The following is an 18,883-nucleotide window of genomic DNA, read 5'->3' as shown; positions in this document are numbered from 1 at the left end:
ATACTCTCCCGCAACTTTACAGAGTTAAATCACATTGGTGAAGCCCTTCCTTTACTGGAAGGAAATAAAACAAAGTAACAACAGCTACCCCTACCATGGAGTCTTTCTTATATCTTCTATTCCAACTAGTCTAAAATCACATGTGTAAGTTTTAAAATTAAAAAAATTAACATTCAAATTAAAAAAATATACAGTTAGATGGTATCAGAGATAAGCCCCCTCTTTCATTCACCTCTGTAACATAATTTTAATGTAAGATTGCAGCGTATTTACAAGGCTGTATTTTAAAATTGACATCTGGAAAAGAGTTAAAAAAATGGAATTCTTGTTGTGGTGATTATTTCAATACTTGGGTCATTTCTCACTTGAAAGAAATTTTCCTCTGTTTGGTCAATGTTTATGCTAATTACTTTTTGGATGGTAATCAAAAAAAACTGCTTCTGCAAGGAAGCTAACAGCTAAACGTAAGCCCCAAACATGTTCTTTAAGTTCAAAGGTCCAAGAGGAGGATCAGTCGAATCAAACATTTCCAGAATGAAAAACAGCTAGCCCTTAGACTCTACTCCAAAGTTATGATCATGTAAATGAGTGGAAAAAAACATATGATTCTGGTCAAATGTTCAATCACTAGTTCAGTGTGGCTAGAGCTGCATCGCTGCTGTAGAAGCAGAGAGATAGATGTCTGCCCTCCAGAATTTGTCGGTCTGGTGTGGAAAAACAGAAGTGCTCACCACAGGCCGCAGCCCTGGAAGGCGGCATCCAGCAGAGTGGTCTTGGAGGAAGCGCATAATCCTGTCTGGGGACCCGATGTGATTCTGACCCATGTCTAGGAGGCTCGATGGGTTGTATTCCAGCCTGGCCATCAGGGATAACGTGATAAAGGCAATGGGTGTGAAGACTGGGGAGTATAGAGATGACAGTGAAGGCACAGCAGAGAGATCATGTAGGAACCATTGTGCAATGCTACAGGTTATCACCTCCAGACACCCGGACACTATCTGCCCTCCTGATTCCTTATAGCTCCTCCCACTATAGTGGGATTAGTGATTGAGAGTGAAGTAGGGATACAGAAACCAAAATCAAAAACACAAACAGAGCAATTCTAAGGCAAAGGTATCACAGTTAGACCTCCTATATATTTATGACCCCCATGAAGTTAAAATACATATATACATGCACACAAATATTTACATTGTCTTTTATCCATAATTTGTTGGATGTTGAAAAATTATTTTTTCAAAGTTCTGTAGAGAAATCATGAAAATATTTGCCAAATTTTACATATTTTTCCTCGCCATCCTCATAACTGAAGAGGTAGGATCTTATGCAGATAAAAAAAAAAAACAAACTGAGAGTGAAATTCAAATGCTTGGCTTCTCTACTCATTCCAACGTTGACTTATCTCCTTATTTGAATTTTTAGGACTTTTTGTCTGTGTCAGATATCATCGACTACTTCAGGAAAATGCCACTTCTGCTCATTGACGGGAAAAACCGAGGCTCCAGATACCAGTGCACGTTAACGCATTCTGCAGGTTATCCCTAGCAAGTTAGCCAAGCCGACAAGGAAGCTTCCTCCTGGCTATGCTGCCATCAGGGGAAGATCAGTCAACCTTGCTGAAGGGACCAACACTTAGGGCTGGATCGAACCCCTCAACGTGAACACAGCGTTTTGACCTTTCGCATAAAAAAGTGTTTGAAATGAAGACTGTCAAATATCTCCTAATTTATTTATTCTTCTTCAATGTTTGTGAAGTGCATGATGTTCACACTTGAAGTCTAGTAGGGGCCTGTAATAACTCATTTAAAGCATGTGTATTTTGGAATACCCGTTTCGAAGTACAGTAGTTTACACGGTGACAGAAATAATTTGGAGCAAGTTTAAAAACACTGCAACAAATAGTTTTTGGTATCACATAAAACTGATTTTTTTTATAGCCAAACCTTTGTTAGTCGGAGGCAATCATGGGTTTTATATATATAATTTGAAAATTTCTAACATTCACTTTCTCGGCAGCAATAATTTAAGAGGCTTCAAACTATTTCATTCTTTCTTATTTGGTGTATTTTGCTGGGGGGATTTTTGTGTACTTTTTTATGAAAAGGTAAATGTATGATAGGATAACTTCCTAGGATTAAAATGAATTTACCTTTTGCTTTACTTCTGTGTCCCTAAAACTATTAACTCTGTTTAGGCCCTGCTCTTGCATTTTAGTTTTAAAGAAAACTTAAGCTACAAATACCAGAAGAAATCATTTTACATTTAGAGATGAGGCTTGGGTGTCAAATAGATCTGATGTAAGTTCATCATATACCGACACACCCCACCACCCCTGCACCTCCCACAACTCCAAAAGCATTTTCAAGTGATGCGGATTTTACCAAAGTCTTACTGCAAAGATGAAAGAGCAATGCATATACACAGAAAAATGTGATCAGACTTTCCTATTAGAGGCCTTTCTTCTATCTCTTTTATCCCCTGACAACTCTACCATAAAGCCCTTCTCATCATCCTTCCTAAAAAGGCTTTATAAATCCTTTGAAGCAATTCAGCTCTTGGCTTCAGCTTACATATCTCACTTAACACACAGTAGTAGGTGTTTAGCACAACAAAAACCAGGCACTCGGTTGTTCTTCAAGTTTTCCCCTTTGGGGCCTTGATTATTATTCCATAACTTTTATTAACAACAAAAATTCTCGCCTTCTCTGCTTCATCTACAAGTTTTCAAGTGGCAAAAGGTATCCTGCATGTTCATTTTCAGAAGCTAATTAATAGAACATAAGGGGGCTTGGAAGTCACGTGGGTAAAACTGATGGTTTGCTAAGATAAGTATGATGATGATAATGTTTCTTCATCAAGTTTCATCCTTACAAACTGGGAGTTCTCAGTTTAGGATCTGCAGCTTGGGAGTTCTAAAGCTGAAAAATCTGCATTCATTTACAAGTTTACTCAAGAGGATTTCAACAAGCATTTATTTAGTGCCTATTCTATGTTAAACAAGGAGCTGGGTGGTGAGGATAGCAGACACTGGGAGCTGACCCTGTGTCATGCTTTATGGTATGCTATCCTTTATGCTTGAAAATCTCTACAATGAAGGAGGTAGTAGACTTCAAAGCAACGATTTGGTAGTGAATCATGTCGGCTGCCATGCCTCTACCCTCTTCTCCCTGCCATATGTAGACCAGCCTATAACAGAAGAGGATGAGGTCAATGCATAGAACTAGAACCAGGCTACAGACACGCGGTAAATTAGTAGAGTCCCTGAAATCTATTTCAACCATGTGGACTTCCAAACCACATGACCCAATAAATGCTTCAGTTAGCCTGAGTTGTTTTTGGCATTTGTCACCAGGAGAGATCTGATTAATACAAACTCTATTTCCATCTGCTTACAATTTTGGTTAACTCTCTTTCAAAATGAGCCAAATTCAAGCATAAAATAAAGGATAAGAAATGCCCCATGGCCAATTTCCTATGTTATATTCTTGTCACTAGTGAAATAGCCATTCCTTGAAGCATTAAAACAATAAAACAGCCTTCAAGAATATTAAGTGATTATTTACAATTCATATTTTTATTTTGTTTTTTATCATATTAAATATATTAGTAAACTTAATTCTCCCAAATATGTGTTAAGTCCACAATAAATACAGTTATAAATTCACAACAAACAAAAAGAAATCAGACAGAAAAGCTGTTAGAAGCAAAGGACACATCTGATATTTTAGATTCATCAAAGAGGGGCGGTTTTCCTTCTGTTTCCTCTAAGTCATCTGTCTTCAGAGGATGATTAAAATGTAAAGTAAGGTCACAAAGCAGCAACTGGGAGAGCTCTGTGTAAAACAAAATAATAGAAGATACTATCTTGGAGCACATACATCAGAGACAACTATTATGACTTTCTTTTTAAAGATTTTAAGTAATCTCTACGCCTAACATGGGGCTCAGACCCACAACCCCAAGATCAAGAGTTGCATGGTCTATTGACTGAGCCCGCCAGGGACCCCTATTATTACTTATAGTAGCTATTTCTCATTCTTAAGTTTTCTCCTAAGTGATTATTGATCGGACCACAATTAACTATGCCCCATTATGACAAAGTCAAATTTATGTACTATAAAATAAGCATGACATAAAAATTAGCTAGCAGGCTCTTTAGTTCAACTTGTACACTATCTTACTAAACTGCAACTTGAGTTATACACATTTGATTTATGCTTTTTTTTAAACTTACTATTTTTATGTTATATATGTATACAGAATCAAATAGATCTATAAGGCATGTTACAAAAAATAGTTTGTATCTCCAAGAGGCAACTACTTTTAACTTTTCTTCCTGCTTATATTGCTTTTCTTGCTTTGTTGTTGTATATGTCTGTATTTAGTGTCTTCTGGCTTTGTTTGAGGGCAGGTTGGTATTTGCCTCTGTATCTCTAAATGACATGTATATTTTATTTTTTCAATTGTAGGTATTATCTATCTGCTTCTGACTACAGAAGATTAAGATACAGCTCTTTTCACTCACCCCCACTCCCCTAGAGAGTACTTAAGAATACAATTTTTGCTAGCTCAATATTTAAAGGTTAAAAATTTTTGATTATATAAATATGCTTCACAGCTGAACTTTGCAGTACATTTCCCTTCTTGCATGGTACCACCCAATCACGGTTAATTTTTTTTCATTACTTAATTATCATAAATATATTCCAAATATATTTGTGCAGATCTCCTTTTGGTATAGTCAGATGCCTTAGCTGTCCAACTGTTGAAAAGTCTATCTTCTCCTAGAGCCTTCTGATCCACTCTGGTCTGGACTGACTGTTCTCTTGGACTGCTCAACTCCGTTCACCACTATCCCAGAGATTCTTTTCACCCCTCCCACGTGTGGAGTATCCTTTTTCCAGAATTTCGTTTCTTTCTCTTTTTGGTCTGCTACCTTGTTGGATGGAATAGGACCTCAGTAACTTCCTGAAGGCGGTAAACTTATGTGTGAAAATTTCTTTCTCTACACCAATGCTTAATAGTGACTATGGAAATCTAGATTGGAAATCATGTTTCTTCAGATTTTCAAAGGCCTTGCCACATTTTCTTCTAGCTTCCAGTGTTGCTGTGAGAATTTTCATGATTTTAGTTCTTAATCATTGTTTCTCTTTAGAAACTTCAAGGATCTGTTTTTCCAGAACAAAATTTCATAGTATTGTACCTTGGGGGTCTACTTTCAACCACTGTGTTGGGCTCTTTCATTATAGAAACTCCTCTCCTTCAGCTTTTTACATTTTTCTCAGATTATTTCTTTAATGAATTCCTCCCCATGCACTGTCTGTGTTCTTCCTTTCTAACACTGCTATCTACTGAATGTTGAACTTCCTTGACTGATCTTATCATTTTTTCTCCCTATAACTTTCCATCTCTAATTGTTTTGCTCTACACTCTAGGGGATTGTCTTCATTTTATCTTTAAGCCCTTCTACAGAATTTATTTCTACTGTCACACTTTTAATTTCCAAGAATTCCCTTCTCTAAACTATTTTTCCTAGGATCATGTTCCTGTTTCATGGACATAGCATCTTTTCTTACTTCCCTTTAGCTATTGACAGTTTCTTGGGAGTTTTCATCTCATTTCATGATTTCTGTGTCTTCCTCATTGACTGAATCTAGGTACTGACTTTGTCTCTGCTTTTCATATTAGATGCTTCCATTAAGTATCTATTCCATCAGAGCTATCTGCTCATACTTAAGACTATGGTACTAAAGACTACTGGAAACTCTGTGCCTATGGTAGGCTCTACTGGGAGGTGAGCTGGCTGGGTATTTTGTTGGGGGGAACTTCTGCTATCAGTACCTTTAGTTGTTTTTTCTGTTTGTTTGTTTGTTTGTTTGTTTTTCTCTTAGACTGGTCAAATTCCTGAAAGAAAAATCTGCTTGAAGGCATAAATCTGGCTGCCAAGGTTTTGTAGCCAAGTGGGAAAAGAAAGCTAGAGGGTCTTATAATTCAATATGTAAACTTTGTCCTAATACCCTTGTTTCCAGTATAATACTCTTTCCTTCAACTTGTGGCTAGTGGCTCCAGGCCACAGAGCCTCTTAGGGAATAAGCCTCAAGTTTTCTGTCCTAGAGAAGGAACAGTTGCCTAGTTATGCAGAGAAGGGAAGAGAACTTAGGGGTCTAAAACTTCTTAAACATTTAACCAGCCTTCCTGTCCTTAGCTCCACCTCTACCCCTACTTCCAGAGGATTCTGGTGCCACCATGTATTGAGTCTTTGGGGTCGTTCGTTGGCTTTACCCAGCTCACAGTTCAAATTTTTGGACATTTGCGTTCAGACTTTTCTGTTTACCTCAACTTGCTTTCTATTTCACTATTAACTTTTTTTGAGAGCTCTTTTCCTTGTTGATTTTTGTCTCTTTAAAATCACTTTAAATTTAAATGTCAAGTGTACTAGTGACTAGTTGTGTGACCTTGGGAAAGTTAGTTAACTTCTCTACCTGTTTCTGTAGCCATAAATGCCAATGGTAGAATTCCTACCTCACAAGGTTGTAACGACAATTGAATCTGTTTATACAGGGCTCTTGGAAAAGTATCTGGATTATAATAAATGTTATGTGTCAGCTACTGACATTATTATTTAGAGAAGGAAGTGTGGCTGAAAGGAATGTTGTTCATTTAATCTTCCACGTTTACCAGAAGTCCGCCCAGAAGTACTTTAGCTCTGCAAGTCCCCATATCCTAACTGCCTGACCTACCCCACAGCTTCTCAGGAACACAACCATCATATTTACTAGTTCTATTTTACTTCACAAAAGAATAATCCCCAAAGTAGAACAGTTAGATAATCAAGTTGGAGAGAAATCTAAAGATTTTGTTTAAAACATTTTTTTAATGTTTATTTTTGAGGGACAGAGAGAGACATGGCACTAGTGGGGGAGGGGCAGAGAGAGAGGGAGACAGAGAGTCTGAAACAGGCTCCAGGCTCCGAGCTGTCAGCACAGAGCCCAACGCGGGGCTCAAACTCACGAGCTGTGAGATCATGACCTGAGCCGAAGTCTAATAATCAACCCACCGAGCCACTTAGGTGCCCCTAAAGCTTCTCTGTTTTAAATGGGGGCAAGCATCCAGAAAACGATTATTCATTTAATAAACATTTCCAAGAACTTATTATATCAAGGCACTGTGTTAATTGCCAGGAATACCCTTAAGGAGCTTACTGTTGAGCAGGGACAGGAAAAGTAAGTAAACATGCAATTATAACACAGTGTGACAGGTAATATGAAAAGATAAGAGATAACACGCTTGCTTAAAAAAGTTTTTCCAATGTAAGTAACCTTGACTAATAAGTAGCAGTTAACCTGGTGGGGTGAAGGAGGGAGTAGAGCAGTGGGCATTTCAGAAGATGCATCTGTTAAGATACAGACACGAAAAAAGAGGAACTATGTAGATGTGCAAATAGTTCAGTATGGCCATAGCACAGTGTGCTGGGATAAAAGAATGATAAGATACTGTAAAGGTAGGCAGGGGCCTGATCTCAAGAGGTCTTATAGTCCATTCTAGGAGGTCTGGACTTTATTGTGGGGCAAGAGTGAGCTAATGAGTCACATTTTAGAAAGAAAATTCTTGCTGTATCATTGAGATTGGTTTCGAGAGATGATGAATGAAGCAAAGACAACCAAAGAGTGATCTGAAGGGTGCCTGGGTGGCTCAGTTGGTTAAGCGTCTGACTTCGGCTCAGGTCATGATCTCGTGGTTCACGAGTTCGAGCCCCGCATCGGGCTCTGTGCTGACAGCTCAGAGCCTGGAGCCTGCTTCCAATTCTGTGTCTCCCTCTCTCTCTGACCCTCCCCCCATTCATGCTCTGTCTCTCTCTGTCTCAAAAATAAATAAACATTGGGGCGCCTGGGTGGCTCAGTCGGTTAAGCGTCTGACTTTGGCTCAGGTCATGATCTCACGGTCTGTGAGTTTGAGCCCCGTGTCGGGCTCTGTGCTGATGGCTTAGAGCCTGGAGCCTGTTTCAGATTCTGTGTCTCCCTCTCTCTCTGACCCTCCCCCGTTCATGCTCTGTCTCTCTCTGTCTCAAAAATAAGTAAACATTAAAAAAAAAATTTTTTTTTAAATTCTGAATTAATTCTGGGGCTACCCTACCTTGGATCCTTTTATTTCCTTACTGTATAAGCCACATTAAAGTGTTTTGTTGTTTGTAGCTGAATTCCTTGTAACTGTCAGTTACAGAGAAGCTATCTTCAAATATCCAAGAGCTATCATAAGAAGAATAACTAAATATTTACTGAAGTTTCCCATTTAGAAATAGGACCAGGGGAAGGTCCCCTTCCAGGAGAAGGAAGAGGGGAATAGATTTCAGCTAGTCCATAAGGAAGAACTGTCTAAGCAGGAAGAGACTGAACTGGTGAGATAGGGGGTTCTCCAACACAGGAAATATTTGGTCAGGGATAGACTGTCCCTAAAAATACTCAATCATGGAAATTCTACATGTCTGGGGTAAAATAAGAGAATGTCTGTGAGGTGAATGACTAAACATCATGAACTGTAAGGTCTAATCCTACTCTATGAATTTGTTTAAAATGAAGTACCCTTAATCGCTTCTCGGCCTTTTGGCTAAGATCAAGTGTAAAATGAAGTACCCTTAACTCACAGAATGAAACAAACTCATAATTTTTAATTTGGAAGGAACCTTAGGGGCTTAAAAGGATTAGTGGATGGAGGCAATGAATGTTGCAGAATGTGACACCATCGTGCAATAGTTTACTGAAGAGAAGGAAGAGAAGTAAATTTAGAAGGTTAGACAAGAGCATAAGCTTGTTAGTGTCAAGGATGGGAATTCAAGTCGGCTAACTCCCAGGAAAATTCTCAAACACAATTTTTCTTTAGAGATCTAGTTCATATTACAATGTAAGCATTTCTGAAAATTATAGAAATCCTAATTAGTAGGCAAAATTCAGTTATATCCCTGTAGGAGCACAATTTGGCTCTACTGTTGGTTTTATAACTATGGCATGCAAACATTTTAATTTGGTGGTTTCACACTTACCTTGCATCTTCTTCAACTCCAAAGAAATCATGTTAATGTTTTTAATTATGGCTTCCATGTTTAGCTTATGGTCAGTAACATTATTCTTAAACATCTGATTTTAAAAGAGAAGCAAGATGAATAAATCAGAGGCATTTATGTGCACTTTGAAAACACTCAAATTTTCAAGTATTTCTAAAAGGAAAATCTGTTATTTCAGAACTGAAAGCATTGTGAACAAATATAATGGTGAGAATTCTAACATAGTAATGCATCAACTTGTTTATACTTTCCAAAGATTCATAGGATAAGGTTTCTTCTTTAATGGAACCAGATAACATGATGGGACCCTTACAACCGAAATGCAGATGTCCCCTGTTCAGAAAGCCTCAGCACTTATAAACTATCTTAGAATTAAGTAGTCATATAAAACCTTCTTTAATTTTGTTTATGTAAGACAGTGTATTTTTCTAACTTATTTTTGAAGGATAAAGTCCACAGTAAAACTCAAAGTAAGATTCAATTATAATTCATAAACTAACAAGATGGTAAAATGGCCACTTTTAATTTTGGGACACAGGGCAATACACTTTTTTAAAAAATCCTGGTTAATTGAAATGTGTAAATCAACAGGTTATAATGATGTATAGTACATATTTTTAACCAATTGCATCAGATACAAACACATAAACAGGTTTACTAAAAACTAATGTTAGCCACTGAAATGTCTCAAAAAGACTTGAAATGATAACCCACAATTAGCACACACAACTCCAGCAATGTAAAAGGCGAGTAATTATGGGTCAGGCTGCTTGTCCAAGATAATGAAAATAAACTAACCTTTAAGTCAATTTCTTGCCTCTGCTTTCTCCTGAGTCCAGAAATTCATCCTGTATCACTCACTTCAGAGCCACTACAAAGAAATAAAAATTTTGTTTTCCAAACAACGAATAAAATATACTTTGCACCCACCTACAAGACCCTACAAGCCAAAAAGGGAATGGTAGTTGTCTTACTTGGTTGGGTATAGCAAATCAAAAGATTTATGTTTGAGGGAAAAAGAAAGATGACGGGAAGGGGAGGGGGACAGGGAGGGAAGGGAGGGAAAAGAAGGGAAGAGGAAGGGGTAGAGGAGGGGAAGGGAAGGGGAAGGAAATGAAGGGAAGGAAGGGAAAGGAGGGAAAAGGGAAAGAAAGGAAGGGAAACGAAGGGGAAAGAAAGCAAGGGAAGGGAGAGATAGGGAAGGGAAGGGGAAGGAAAGGATGAAATAACTTTAAACATGAAGAATAGGGGTGCCTGGGTGGCTCAGTTGGTTAAGCATCCGACCTCGGCTGAAGTCATGATCCCACCCTCAGTGAGTTAGAGCCTGCATTGGGCTCTGTGCTGTCAGCTCAGAGCCTGGAGCCTGCTTTGGATTCTGTTTCCCTCTCTCTCTCTCTGCCTCTCCCCTGTCTGTTGCTCTCTCAAAAATAAACAAACATTTAAACAAATTTTTTTAATTTAGAATGTTTGTAAAAAAAAAAAAAAAAAATTAAAATTAAAAAACCAAGAGACATGTAGAAACTAAGTGGATAGAGATATGCCCGAGAAAGTTGACCGCCCCCCGCCCCCCCAGCACGGTCGGGTTTCCCACCGTCCTTGAGTGCCCCTGGATGGGTGGGGTCAGGGGCAGAGCTGGGGCTGGACCCCACTGGACTGGAGAGCTGGGTTAGGCCATTGGTCAGAAAAAGGAGAGGCCGGTCAAAGGGCATTCCCCAGGAGTGACAAGTGGTGAGCAGGCTCTAGGGACAGAGGAAATGGTGGACTAAGAGGCCAAGATACTGTAGACACTAACGCAACTAAGGCGCTAACCTTCAACCAGGAGGCCTGGAGGCACAGTTCGTTCTGGCCCTCAACCTGAGGAGGGATTATCATCCCTAGAGCGTTTGTTCTAAAGGCCACCCCCTCCTCCTCAGCCCAACCTCCACCCGCGAGGAGTCCCCGGGTGCCGCTGGCCTGCCCAGCCGGCACTTGGTGACTGAAGATAGCCCCCTCGAAGCTTCCACAACCCCTCTGCTCCCAAACCAGACCAGTAGCATGTACAATGCGCCCGGCGTGACCCTGGCCTTGGGACGACCACCCGCACTGCCTGGATCCACCCAACCATCAGTTTCTTCTAGATCCAACCCATGGCAGTGAGGAGCCTCAGGCCCTTAGGGCCTGCCCACTCGGACGCTGCCGACGGAGTCTGAAGCAGCCTGGAAATTTCAACAGCCTCCGCCTGCCCCCTCCCCAAACCTGATTAGGATTTTTTTCAGACCCAGTAACCTCGTTTTGTCCACAAACCAACCCTGTCTAGACCCACCTGGCCAGCCAACTCTCACAAAACCTCTGACTGCAGGTGGGGCGGGGCCGAAAGTAATGGCGGGGAATGTGCTTCCTGATTGGCCAGCTTCTCCACCTGGTGCATCCTGGGAGTTGTAGTCCCAGGCAAGGCACTGTAGGAGAAAGTTCTGGATGCGAGACGGGAAGTGACTAGCAGTGACCTGTGGGCTGAGAGGGAGAGAGGGAAAGGCGTTGACGTGTTACTTCCTGTGTGCCAGGCACTGTGCTAGGTGAGTCCCAGCCCTTAGTCTGCATTCAGTTTTAACAGTAAAAGAGTGTGATTAAGGCCAGACTCTGGACTGAAACTGCTCAGGTTTGAATCTGACTCCAGCATTACGTTTAGCTAGAGAGGTGCTGGTAAGCTCTTTAATCATTTAGAGTCCAAATGTCCTCATCTATCATGTGGAGGGCATAATAACTACCTTCTAGTTTTCTTTTGAGGGTTAAGTGAGATAATGCATCAAAGGGACTTGACAGATGATGTGCCCAATAAATGTTCGCTATTACCATTCTTATAAAACCTTACAGGTGAGTGAAGAGTACAGTAGAGTGGAATACTTGCCGGTGGACAAGCTGGGATTCAAGCCATCTTTGCTAGATTCTCTGGCACTACAGAGGACTCTCTGGGACTACCATCTCTGGGGCTGGCTCAAAGACATTTCTTAGTGCCCTCGGGAATGGGGAATGGGCTTAGACTTTCTAAACAAGTCTTTGCCTTCTCTAAGCCTCCCCTAAAATACCCAGCAGCCTCTTGAACCAGTGTTTTCCTGACAACCCACAGCACATAGTCTGCTGTGTATTTTATACTCAGTTACTTTCAGTTTAACACTAGCATTTGCTGTGTGATGCAGAGTTAGATGAGGAGGGACATGCAGAACCAACATCAGTCCTAAGGAGAACTACCGATGTAATCTCGGAAATGAGTACCTGCCTTCCTCCCAACTTCAGTTTCCTTGTCTGTTTCCTTATGAGAAGGATGGGCTAGATCAGTGTTTCCTAAATTTCACTCACTGTAAGGCCACTGTTATGACTATTTGCTCTAAACTATGTACTACCTGTTTTATTGCCTTAGTATTTTAAATTTATTTTCCTTTAAAATTTAAATCTACTTAAAATTTTTTTATATCATCAATGTAAACAGAAGGTGATAGGCAAAATAAAGACTGTGGAAATAAGACAATATCTGTAACCATCAAGACATTCTTGCCTCCTGATGGCTGTGTTCCTGCAGCTGGATCTTCTTTGTGAAGATGGGTTATTATGTGTTACAGAAGTGTTAAACATAGTCTAGCACAAACTGAGGATTTCTTTTTGATGTGAGTAGGATTGAAAGAGTTGCACAGGGAATAACTCTCACTCGTGATTATGTGTTGTTTAATGCCTGTGTGTCATATAAAACCATCTCTCATCCCTCGTAAGATATGTCCCACCCTTTGCGCAACCTAGAATTAGGTGCTGTCCCTTTCTAGGACACCTTCATTCTCAACATGCTATGGGTGCCTTTCAAAACTCACCCCAATCCTGGAAGGAGTCTTCCCGAATTAATCCTACCCAAATCTGCAGTTTCATACCAGTCTCTGCCAAGGCTTCCCTCACTAATTTTAACTGTGGACACTTGCTGGTGTCAGTCCTGCATTTTCTTATTTCTGATATATGCGCTGAGCATTTGTTACCTAATTCTTCAAGTGCTGAGTAAGGGGGGAAAAAGAGGCACAGAAGGTCAGCTAACAAACATTCATTTAGCACTCACTGTGTATTAAGAATTATGTTAGAGGCGGGGCACCTGGGTGGCTCAGTTGGTTAAGTTTCTGACTTTGGCTCAGGTCATGATCTCGCAGTTCATGAGTTCAAGCCCTGTGCCGGGCTCTGTGCTAATAGTTCAGAGCCTGGAGCCTGCTTCGGATTCTGTGTCTCCCTCTCTCTTTGCCCCTCCCCTGCTCACACTCTGTCTCTCTCTCTCGAAAATAAATAAACACTAAAATAATTTCAAAAAAAGAAAAGAATTATGTTAGAGGGGAACCTGGGTGGTTCAGTCAGTTAAGCGTCCAACTCTTGGCTTCAGCTAGGGTCATGATCTCACAGTTTGTGAGTTCGAGCCCCACATCAGGCTCTGTGCTGACAGCCTAGAGCCTGCTTGGGATTCTCTCTCTCTCTCTCTCTCTCTCTCTCTCTCTCTCTCTCTCCCCCTCCACCACCCCCCATCTCTCTGCCCCTCCCCCGCTTCCTCTCTCTCTTTCAAAATAAATAAATAAAAAAAATTAAAGAATTATGTTAGAAGCTTTCATCTTCTAACAACGCTCTGAGGTAGCTATTATCACCCCAGCTGTGTGGAAAACAAAGCTTAAGATCAGAGTCTAGTGCCTCCTCAGGGGCACAAGACCAGATTCACATTCTGTATGTGCAACTCCAGAGTCTTCTGTTCTTTTCTCTGCACCAAGTGGTCTCCCAGTCCAGGATACCATCTGTTGAAACAAGTACATCATGGCTCCATAACGTCCGGGCTTCACAGATCATTGAACTTAAACACGAATGTACTAATGCACATACAAGCATAAAAGTAACCAACATAAGTTGAGCTACATTTATTTTTCAAATTAAGGACATTAACAAAACAAAAATAACTGCCATCACTGTTTTTGTAAAAGCAGAGATAATTTAATTTAACATCAAAAGAGAAAGGAAGAAAGAAGGAAGCTAATAGTAATTTCAGAGTAAGACCAGCTTAATAAAAATCTTACTGGATGTGTCTCTTTTTTCCCTCCCCCTTACATTTCTGCAGACTACTAAAAACTGGACCTCAGACGTGCATCCAGATGTGTGTTTGGAAACTCCACAGAGGTTATAGCAGGAGGAAATAAAATGTTTAAGAGAAGCAGGGTGAAAAGCATAGGTGGGTTGAGATAGCATTAAGACCGAGAATCCTGAGCAGCCAGAGATGATGGGGGCGGGGCTTGGTAGGATGTGGTGCCTGTGGGGCTCCACCGTCTCAAACACACTGACTCCATTCACAGGATGTTTTCACTTGTTACTTCAAACATTTGTTTGAAGTACCTGCCTCAGCTCAGATACCTGTGGTTTAGGACTCTGCTCACAGGAGTTCTGATGGAATCCAAAGAACTCCCACCCATCTTGAATGCTGATGACTTCTTATGAGTAGATTCAAATGCTGTAATTTGGAAAAGATCATCATTAAGCCTTTAAAGAAAAAGAAGAAAAAGAATCAATTTTGTGTGTGTGTTTTTTTTTTAAATACATGGTATAAGGGGAAAAAAGAGATGCGGACTCAGAAGGAGATAGATTGTAATAATGTATTTTCCTTCATAAATATGTCTTAGAGCAATGATGACTACTTATTGTAGTGCTTTTCCTTCTTAAGTAACTATAGATTTTTTTCTTTTCCTGAGAAAACAAAACTTTAAAAGCATGATCTGATGCTTCTTGAGACTATTATAGATGAGGCCCTAAAAAATCTGTCTTCCTTAATAAGTTTGCAATGCTCTACTAGAACTCAACACAGGTTACTGTTGTTGATTCTAATGTTGATCAAATAAAGAAGATTAAAAAGCTGGTAAATTCTCCCATAAAAAGAAAATCTGTTACAGAACAACAAGGTGATTAAGCATTTTATGGAGTCGGGTGTGAGTGCCTCAGTTAGTTTTATTGCGAATTCTTGATTTAAAGTCTTTCATTTCCAGGAAATCAAATTGAGTAAAATATCTCACTTCTTGCACTTGCTCTCAGAGTTCCCATTCACAACACTTCCGTGCTCATCATCAATTAGAAGTTCTGGGCTTTGTGCCTGTGGACTGGCTTCCTGCAGGAGAGCCAACTCCCATCTGAATATGGCTTTGTGCAACCTTCTTGCATACAAATTTAGGAGGTGACAAGCACGTGCTTAGATCATAACTTGTGGAGCATGACCAGTGTCTGGTAGATCAAGGTAATCCCCATGTGCCAGAACCACCAATGCTCTCCCCCTAGCCAATCATGTAAAAAAAGTGAGAAGGCACGTGATTTCCACCACTGTGGTCTGCAGAGAAAGTGGGTTCCTGGGCATTGTCTTCTTCAAACAGCTGATGTTTCACTGGGCAAAATCATTTTCTTTTTCTCCAGAATACTCCTGAGCTATAGAAAGGTGTTGTTAACGAAAACCCACATGGCTCACTGTGACTGTTCTCACTTCTAATTAAGAAATTACGTAAAAGAAGGAAATCCTGCCATTTGTGAAACAGGAATGGACCTTGATGCCGTTATGCTGAGTGAAATACGTCAGACAGAGACTTATATGTTGAATCTAAAAGCATGGAACTCATAGAAACAGATTGTAGAATGGCAGTTACCAGAGTTTAGGGGTGGGGGAAATGTGAAGATGTTAGGTAAAGGGTACAGATTTTCACTTATAAGATGAATAAATTCCAAGGATCCAAACTGGTGACTATTGTTAACAATACTCTATTATATATTTGAAAGTTGCTGTGAAAGTCGTGCTTTAATGTTTTCGCCATAAAAACAATAAAATGCTTATTATGTGAAGTCAAGAATGTATTAACTAACCTTATTGTGGTAAACATTTCACAATAGATTTGTATATAAAGTCATCCCACTGTACACCTTAAACTTAATGTCATATGTCAATTATATCTCAATAAATCTGAGGAAAAAAGAAATTACAGTCTGTACCAACATTTTCCTCTGAAATAGGAAGCTACCCAAATACAGTTGCCAGGTAAAATACAGCACATCCAGTTAAATTTGAATTTTAAGTAAACAACAAATAATTTCTTTTTTAAGTATGTGCAGCACATACTTATATTAAAAATTCATTTGTTTATCTAAGAGTCAAATTTAACTGGGAATCCTGTACTTTTATTTGCAAAATTTGGCAACCCTAGGCCCCAAACACTTCAACCCTAAAAAGAAAAGCAAACAGTCTAAAGGCTTATAGATTCAGTAGGTATGGAAGCCAAGAGAGAAGATTGAAGTTTTCCAACTTGATGCCAGAAATAATAAAATGCATACACTTACTGTGCCAGAATTTGGCCCTCTTCTTCCTTCAACATTCCTGTGATGCAAGAATGAAGTTAGGTCTTTGAGAAAGCAGATGGGCAAAAGTGGATGCTATTCGACATGGTGCTGTTTTTGACAGTTGCTTGCCTGTTTGTCTGAAAACTCTTTGTGCCTGGCTTTTTAGAAAATGCCTTCATCCAGCAAGGCATATTCATGATACGAGTTGTGTTTATTTCCAGAGATCCACCAATCAGAGAAAACCTTTTCTGTCCCCAAATAAAATATGTTTCCAATTCTATCATGTCAGCCCGGCATCTCCCTGACGATACTTCTCCTGTTTATTAAAGACATAGATCCTGATCAGATGTTTCTTCCCCTAGGCAATACCCTCAACTCCCGACGCCTCACCCACATCAGCCAGCCTTGCACTGAAAAATCAGCATCTTCGTGAAAACAATTATATTATGTTCACGAAGTTAATTACAATAGAATATAAGTGCGTACTCACCATTTTTTAAGCAAAACAATGTGTGTGGGCATAAAAGCAAGTTTGGAAGAATATACACCCAATTGTTAGCAAACATCTCTGGGTAGTAAGATTTACAGGTGATTTCATTTCTCTGTATTTATTTATTTAGCCCAGCTGTGACTTTAGTTCCAATCCACTTCTCTGTATTTTACACTCTCCAGGGCATTTCTCAACCTGGTATACATCAATCACTGTAAAGCAGAATTCCTCAAGCTTTATGGTACACAACAGTTACTTATGATGCTTGTGAAAATGCAGATTACCAGGCTCGCCCTGAAGACTTTGATTTAATATGTCTAAGGTAAGGGTCCCGAAATCTGCATTCTTAACTCCTGCTTCTTCCATTTTAACCTAGTTCAACTGTAGACCATACTGTGAGGAATGGGGACTTAATGTCTTCACCGGGCATCTTTTGCAAATCCCACATGCATGACCATAGTTGAAACTTATTTTGGCCACTGGGGCCAGAATTCATTCACTATGCACAGACACACAGACACAGACACAGACACACACACACACACACACACACACACACACATATATACACACACACATACATATATATAATGTACATTATATATAAATATACATATTCCATATATATTAATGCAATATATATAATGTATATATAATTTTCAGGCATAAAGGCATAAATCAGGTCCATTTAATCTCCCTTTGAGAGAGGAAAGTGTTTGGGTGGAAGCCCCCCCTCCCCAGCACGGCAGTGGCAGTTCACCACGTCTGCTTGGTTCTCAGAGCGGGGAGGAAGGGGATGCACATTTCAGCTTCCAGTTCTTCCTAATTTAGGTCTTGATTCCTTCTGTTTCCTAGGCTTTTTGTTTGTTTCCTTCCAGTTTCACTTGCCACTGTGCCAGAAGGTGTAGTGCTAAGGTCTGAGATTTCATGTGGTTTTTAAAGACATTTACATGTTTAAATGTAACTCTTGGTACTAGAACTCTGCCTACCCCTGGCTCTGGGGCCATCCCCCTGGTGTGGGAAACCACCAGGCCCTTCCTGCTCTGCTGGCAATGGCATCCTCCTTGGTTTTGCTGCTGCTGCTCCTGCCTGCTGTCACCTGCCCACGCTACATACTACAGCTGGATGAGCTTTTTAAGATGTAAATTAGATAATGTCGTTCTCTGGCTTAAAAGCCTTCAGTGGTTTCCTGTAGCCCTGGGAAGAAACACCCACCTGCTGACCCTGTCTATAAGGCCCTGAACTCCAGTCTGTCTCCCCCTCAGTCATTCACTCCACGCCCATGCCAACAACTGTTTTGCAGTTGTTTCCTTCTGACGTTCCCACACTGGCTCCTTTTCACACTTTGGGGTTCACGGGGGCCAACCTCTTCTGTCACCCCACTCTCCATCCCAGTGTCTTGTTTCCATAGAACACTCGATATAATTTGTAATTTTAAAATGTATGTTTCTGTTTACTTTTTCGTTTTGTTTGGGTCACACATATATACCTCTTGGAAGGGCAGGGAACTTTCGTCTTGTTCCCCATCACCCACTCATTGTTATCGTTGTACCCTCTGCCTAGCACAACTCCGGGAATATAGTAAGTGCTCAATACATCTTTGTGCGGTTCACTTCAGCCTGCATAAATGAATCGGCCTGCTGCTATAGTGATATCCTCAAGAGTCAGAGAAACCAAGCTGGGCGTTAGCACCTGCCACTCCTGCCAGAAAAGCTCTGACAGTAGAAGCCACCCCCCACCTTCATGACTTCTGAGCCTTCTGAGGGAGGGAGAGTCCCCATGGTGGCTAAGCAGAAAGTGGATGAACCACAGTAAGGTAAACACCAAGCATTCCCCCTTCGTTCCGTCTGCTTTCTCATTCTGATACACAGACCAAAGATCCCAGACAGCCATGAAAAGCAGACTCATGGCTGTTCTAGAAAACAACAGGCCTGAAAGCCTCAAAGCAGCCTTGTGTGGGAAGGATCACGAAACCATCAGGGCTGTGG

The 18,883-nt window shown here is 40.4% G+C and overlaps 2 protein-coding genes across 5 annotated transcripts in view; one reads left to right on the top strand and one right to left on the bottom strand.

Annotated features, from left to right (window-relative positions):
* The window catches only part of LCP2 (lymphocyte cytosolic protein 2), a 45,768-nt gene extending 43,608 nt beyond the window's left edge, over positions 1-2,160 (top strand). For both annotated transcript variants that reach the window (XM_058723240.1, XM_058723248.1), the window contains one exon: positions 1,423-2,160. In XM_058723240.1, the coding sequence (XP_058579223.1) occupies positions 1,423-1,545 (123 nt within the window). In that variant the 3' untranslated portion in view covers positions 1,546-2,160. The remainder of the gene's footprint in view (positions 1-1,422) is intronic.
* Positions 2,161-3,552: 1,392 nt separating this feature from the next.
* Positions 3,553-11,534, bottom strand: C1H5orf58 (chromosome 1 C5orf58 homolog). 3 transcript variants are annotated; one of them, XM_058723261.1, is made up of 4 exons: positions 11,361-11,531; positions 9,876-9,929; positions 9,038-9,131; positions 3,553-3,833 (listed from the first exon to the last, which is right to left on the bottom strand). In XM_058723261.1, exons 2-4 carry the CDS (start codon positions 9,903-9,905, stop codon positions 3,682-3,684), a joined length of 276 nt encoding a protein of 91 aa, XP_058579244.1. In that variant the 5' UTR covers positions 9,906-9,929; positions 11,361-11,531; the 3' UTR covers positions 3,553-3,681. The 3 variants fall into 3 exon arrangements, with proteins under 3 accessions (XP_058579244.1, XP_058579253.1, XP_058579261.1); XM_058723270.1 differs by lacking the exon at positions 9,876-9,929 and having other exon boundaries at positions 11,361-11,534; XM_058723278.1 differs by lacking the exon at positions 11,361-11,531 and having other exon boundaries at positions 9,857-9,935.
* Between the last annotated feature and the right edge of the window lie 7,349 nt (positions 11,535-18,883).

The sequence above is a fragment of the Neofelis nebulosa genome, chromosome 1 (assembly GCF_028018385.1).
Source record: "Neofelis nebulosa isolate mNeoNeb1 chromosome 1, mNeoNeb1.pri, whole genome shotgun sequence".
NCBI classification, from domain to species: domain Eukaryota; kingdom Metazoa; phylum Chordata; class Mammalia; order Carnivora; family Felidae; genus Neofelis; species Neofelis nebulosa.
Note: the sequence above shows the minus strand (reverse complement) of the source record. Positions and strands in the feature narration are given on the sequence as shown.